Source organism: Labrus mixtus, chromosome 10, assembly GCF_963584025.1.
Source record: "Labrus mixtus chromosome 10, fLabMix1.1, whole genome shotgun sequence".
Taxonomy (NCBI): domain Eukaryota; kingdom Metazoa; phylum Chordata; class Actinopteri; order Labriformes; family Labridae; genus Labrus; species Labrus mixtus.
Window position 1 is genome coordinate 7,886,475 of NC_083621.1, and position 6,000 is coordinate 7,892,474.

The 6,000-nt window shown below is 42.8% G+C and overlaps 1 protein-coding gene across 1 annotated transcript in view; it reads right to left on the bottom strand.

Annotated features, from left to right (window-relative positions):
- col23a1a (collagen type XXIII alpha 1 chain a) overlaps positions 1–5,357 on the bottom strand; it is a 124,403-nt gene extending 119,046 nt beyond the window's left edge. Inside the window, 2 exon segments of the mRNA XM_061047875.1 lie at positions 3,974–4,043; positions 4,598–5,357. Of these exon segments, the coding sequence (XP_060903858.1) occupies positions 3,974–4,043; positions 4,598–4,891 (364 nt within the window). The 5' untranslated portion in view covers positions 4,892–5,357.
- Positions 5,358–6,000: the final 643 nt, after the last annotated feature.

Genomic DNA, 6,000 nt, shown 5'->3' on the forward strand with positions numbered 1-6,000 from the left:
ATGATGTAAAAAGCCACCTGGGTTTTCTACCAGAGACTTCGTTCGTAACTGACTTCATGCACAGTGCATTTAAAGCTATGCAGTCAGTCACCGGGAGCTTCACACTAAAACACATGTCTGCAGACATCAAAACAAACACACATGCATAACATATACCGCTGGAAGCACACACACAAACACACACACACACACACACACACACACACACCCCGAGCATACAGAAACAGAAACTCTCTCCCTCACTTTCACACACACAAACACACACACACACACACACACACACCCCGAGCATAAAGAAACATAAACTCTCTCCCTCACTTTCACACACACAAACACACACAGAGGTAGTTGTGTGCTGCCCTCCTGCATATTAATACTTCAGGAAACCGCCTACAGCTAGAGCGGAACAAATCCAAAACAAGAGCACTTAAGAAAACAAATTTCCTGCGTTTACTATTTTTAATGGCTCATTAATGGATCTTATAGCTGACATAGTCTTACTATAGTGATGTGTTGTGTAGGTAGCTGCGAGCTTCCTGTCTGATTTATTATGGCTCTAAACACAAAATCCCAGCCCGGGGGGGGGGGGGGGAGGGGGTGTTTGGCCCCATTGTGGGTCTATTGCTCAAAGCCAGGCTTTCCTTGTCTCCCCCCTCCAGGCAGGGGAGCAGGAAGCTGGAGGGTCGGGGGAGGCTGCCTCCTAGGTGAGATGTAGATCCACAGACCGACAAACAGCTGATTGGTTTAACATCAGACTTCATACTGTCTTTTTCAGCGTACTACTTTATTCTGCTTCTACTGCATGTCGGAATTTGAGACACAATCAACAGTTATGATGAGAACTTTTTTTTCTTCATACTTTGAATGTTTACAGTAAGCATACTCTCTCCTTTACATAAACACACACAAAAGCAGACTTACAGGGGGTCTGTTTTCCCGGTCAAAGGTGTCAATGTGGTCTTATCTGATCCAAGCACACAGGGAGAGGTCTGACCCCCTGCCCTCATATGCACTAACACCAAACTGGGATGCCCTTTACTGACAGAGGATGCTCCGTTTTAAAGAAGATGCAACATACAGAAGTAGGAACCGCTTACACATAAAATAAACAAAAGGGCAATGCTTCAAGAAGGGTCTGATTAAGGGTCTTAACATAAAATATCACAAGTTTAGTCACCAATGGCCATGACAATTTCCTGAGTGTTAAGTGACACACTGTAATACAGCCAACCATCCAATCCAAAGTATATTAAGTCTACAATCACAACAGTTAACGAAAAGAAGCATATCTTCATAACGACTAAAACCACAGAAAATGTGGCTTTTTTTATTGAAAAGGGGCCTTGAATTTTCGAGAATGTGAGAAAAATGTACTTTTATGACTGCACATTTAGCACCTTCTTGTACTGCACAGTGACTTGTGTCTAAGCTACATTATTGGCTGATTTTGCCCTTGATTTGATTTTTGGGCCTGCGCCCATGAAATGTGGGCAGACTCTACGCCCCCTAGCATGGATCAGACCAGTAAAACAGCCTTTAAATGCAAACTGCAGAGATGACAATGCACTCCCCCTACACAGGACACATACAGCTATCACATGCTTCTAATTAGCCAAGTCCAAAGGTGTTGTGTTAATGTGTACGTAATGAATGTGTGCATAGGTTTTAGTGCGAGCATACATTGCGTGTGTGTGTTGAGAGAACAGCCGGGTGTTAATAGCAAACACCTGAAGCTTGTAAGCAGAGTTCTGGCTTTGTCACATAGTTTGCAAACACTTAACGACTGCTGGCCGGGTTGTATCTGTGAGCATAAAAGTGTCACAAAGCTGCTTCAGCTGAGAGGAAACAATAGATAAATGTCAGTCAAGATTAGAATCATATTTTAAGACCATTTCTTTGCTGCTCCACCAGAGGAGCTTCCCTTCAAGATACTTGAATTTTCCTCAAAGGGAAGTCATTTAGTCAGAAGTGTCAATGAAAAGCCCAACATCATAATTTCCCCTGCTGCTGCACAAGTGCTGCCCCCTGTTGGGCCCCTGTTTTCATGCATGCTGAAAGGCGAGCCCCCTGATGCGGAGGGAATAGCTTTAATGGCAGAAATGCTGCTCATGCTGTGTGGTAGTGATCTCCTCGCACACATCCAGGCAGAAATACCTCGGCCTGTGATCCTGGTGCTGAGAGATTCAAGTTTCAGGTGGGAAGAGCTGGTGCTAAAGAGAGAGGAGGGTCTCTTCTTACAGAGTCGTGTTGAGAGAGAGGTGCCTCTGTCGGCCCCTCAAAGGCTCAGGGGCTGAAACGCAGACTCACATCATACATGCAGCACTGTGGGACCATGATAGAGACATGTACAACCTCTCACAGGGGCACAGATGAGATGCACACAAGTAGCCACAACATGGCATAAATAAATGAACAAGATAGTATGTCACAAAAACCCCAAATCCCGTATAGTACCAATATCAAGTATGTTTCTTAAACCCCAACCCAAGGTTATCAGCTGAGAAACCCTCTTTAGATGTAAACACATTTTATAGAAAAATGTTGCCAAGTCCGTATTAGGCAATATAATTGTTGGCACATGAACAAGTCCAGGCATTCTGGGACCTCAAAGCCACAATAAACAAACAGACTTTTGTTCACCAAAAACAAAACACCACATTAAAAGATCAGAAACTGGAGAGAGGGAACTTTAAATAGACTTATGAATAGTTGTGGACAGATTGAATTTTAAAGCCAAAACCATTTGATTACACAGCAATTCAACCAAATCCAAAGGAAAATGTGAAGCAAATCTGATACAATGATACCAACTAATGAAATAATAACATTAAAATACATAAATACCCACTGAGGGCAATGCAGGCTGCTCTAAGTTTGACATTTTAACAAGGTACCTCTGACTACAGTTACTATGTAGAAAAGCACTGAATTACAAAGGAGAACTACAAATTGCATTAACAGTATCAGTGGCGGCTCAATGTAATCAACAAATACACGTGCCAACTTCGCTGACCTGCCAGCCAAAGCTGGCGAGTCGTCTTGGCACGGTAGACTTCAGACTGGAAAACAGAATTTGTTGAAAGTGGGCCATAAATTCCACTTGTGAATGCTTTCACCTGTTTGTTTATTTTCCTTTTGAGACTATTCACACCCAAAGACAACGAGAAGGAAAGAAAGGATGGAGAGCCAGGGAGGGAACAATCACATAAAACTAATAAAAACTCAAATTCTATACACCAAAATCAGTGTGCAAGCAGACCCTCTCTTTAGTGTAACAATGCTAAGATTCCACTGGAGTTGCAATTTTATCAAATCTGGAATGTCATGAATGCCAGCTTCGATAAAACACAAACATCCTGTTGCTGCAAGCCAGAGATTTTTTCTGGCACCAGAGCACAATTTTTCTCCCTACAGGTGAGGTAAAACCGTTCAACATACAGCAGGTCATCAGACACGGCACATCACATGTAGCAGCAACTTCCCCCTCCAAAAAAAAAAAAGAAATACATCTTTCTCTGATGTTACAGGCATAACAGGGGGACACTGTATGTAACATGATGTGGATCACACACTGTTCTCCACCCACGGAACGATCACAAGCCCTGTAATGAACACCGCAGGCCAAACGTGGCCAATCTTGGCACAAAGCTTCTCCATCTATTAAAGCGAGCATCCCCCACTGACAGCAGGCATCAGGGCTCCGGCTGGACACCCCAATACCCCACTGATCTGCACAGTGTTGAGTCCTGCTGTCACAGTAGGGCCCTACACAGGCTTAGGGGCCCTAATCCTCCACACGGAATCATAAACACACACTCATACAGTTCAGCTGCCAAAAGCATCCCAGGCAGACAGAAAATCAGGTTTCACAAACAGTCAGTCATGTCAGCACTGTAACTTTCTCCTGGTATGATGGGATTTGGTGTGTTTTGTGTGTATGTTTTTGTGAGTAGGGCCACAAAAGAAGGCATACCTGGAGGACAGGAGCAATCTTGACCAACATCCCTAGCTGTCCGCATTTTTGGTTTCATCTCTCCAATTTTCTGCACACACATGAAAGTCAAATGTTAGATTAAAAAAAACCAGGTCCTAAACATACAAGCTTTCTTCACTTCAAGCAATGGAAGCAGTTCAACATTTGGGAATAGAAGGAAATCATTAAGCAGAAAATCAAAGAATGGAAAAAGATTTTTTTTTAAATCCAAACCACCACCAATTACAATAATGAGATCATGAGCTTTCACTTATTAAATTCAGTTCTAAAATGAAACGAGTTCACTCAATTACTTTTTCCATGTGATAAAATTAAAGGTTGGTGTCTATTATCAGTGGTTATGTCACCCTATAAAGAGCTTTAACTGCAAACTAATTGGCCATCTGCATGCATGGTTGATCCCTAAGGTCATGCATTAAACAAGACCGACTTTAGTAGGAATAATTAGGGTACATTAGCCAAAAATGCCAAGTCCTAGAGTGTAAATCTCAATATGTTCCTTGTTATTACGCACACTTTACGCACAGGCTATCCATGAGTCTGACAGTGGTATATCTTTACTTATGAGCAACTTTCACTTTTATTTTTTATCCACAACAGTACCTCCTCCACGAGCCTCCCTATGGAGGTGCTCAGCTCTGGAATCAGGGTCCCATCCTCGTTTAGAAAAGCCGCGTGCTTCGGCTGGAAGATGGACGCTTTGTCCATCTCCATCTGCAGACGGTTCTCCAGCTGGAAAGTCCTGAAGCTCATGAGAAGACACAAGGCGACGGAGCTCATTGACATCAACAGGCACAGAGCGATATGAAATCCTGGAAGCCACCGCTGGATCACGGACTTCGGCGCGCACTGACACACCGGCTTACTTTCCCCGATAGAGTCGCTGGCTGTATCCATGCTGAAATCCTGCTCCAAAAGTCCCCTTGATGTTAAGAAAATAAACAAAATATATTGTTTTGTTTTGCTTAAATTTGCAACCAAGGTCTTATCAGGCTCCGTGGACTAACTTTTACATTCACAACTAACTCCTGCACACTGGGCTCGGAGTTCAAAGCGCTGTCTTTAATGAGTCCTGGAACAAGAGGCAGCAGCAGTGCGCACAGATGGGAGCGATCTGGATGACAACCAGAGAAGGGCGCCTACTAACGTGCAGGTCGTTGTTTCCTGTTGGGGAGTATCCTACATGGATGTGCAACTGCAACTACCAATGAGTCCAATTGTTTGCCTCCCTAAAAGTTAAAAGTTGAACCCGTCGAGATGCGCCCGCCCTGCAGACCACGTGGGAGGCTGCAGATTGACAGCTGTAAGGGAGTAAAGGATTGGCCAACTTTAAATCAATGACGAGCCTCCGTTTAGTCTGATGTAGTTTGTGCGGTTTTTCCACTGTCGTTTTTGTTCCAAACCCAAAGTTTCTAAGGTGTTAAAGTAACAATGAGTGTCGAATGAGGTTTCTTGTTGTTATTAAAGCAAATCTCAAAACCTGAAAATCTGTTCTCCAAAGCATGAATAGTTACTTTTTGTAGGCTATGCGTGCGTGTGCGCGTGTGTAGAAAAAGTGTGTCACACTTTCTTTTTGTATGCTATTTTCATTTTTGTTTTGAACCTCAATGTAAAACACATGGAGTCATTACCTTATCTGTAATGAAATGTGCTATATATAAAAAGGAGCTACTGCTATTAGAATAAACGGTTCTTTTAATAACTGCTTATCAGAGTTGAAACCGGCAGTATTACTTATGGTTTACCAAAACAATTAAACGTGAACAAAGAGAAATTTGAAACTTGATTTACACTTATGCCATATGTCTCCGTTCAAGTCATTAAGGTGGCATCTTGCTCACAGTAGTGAACCTCCACGAGGGATTAATCACGAAGGTTCAGTCAGATGACAGTGAAGACAATAATGCTAACATGTAGGCTATAATGGTGCTCAATTTCAAAACTTAAACCCCTTGAATCATACAAATCTGTAATTAAAGCATCTCGAGTCTGGATCAGTATTCCGT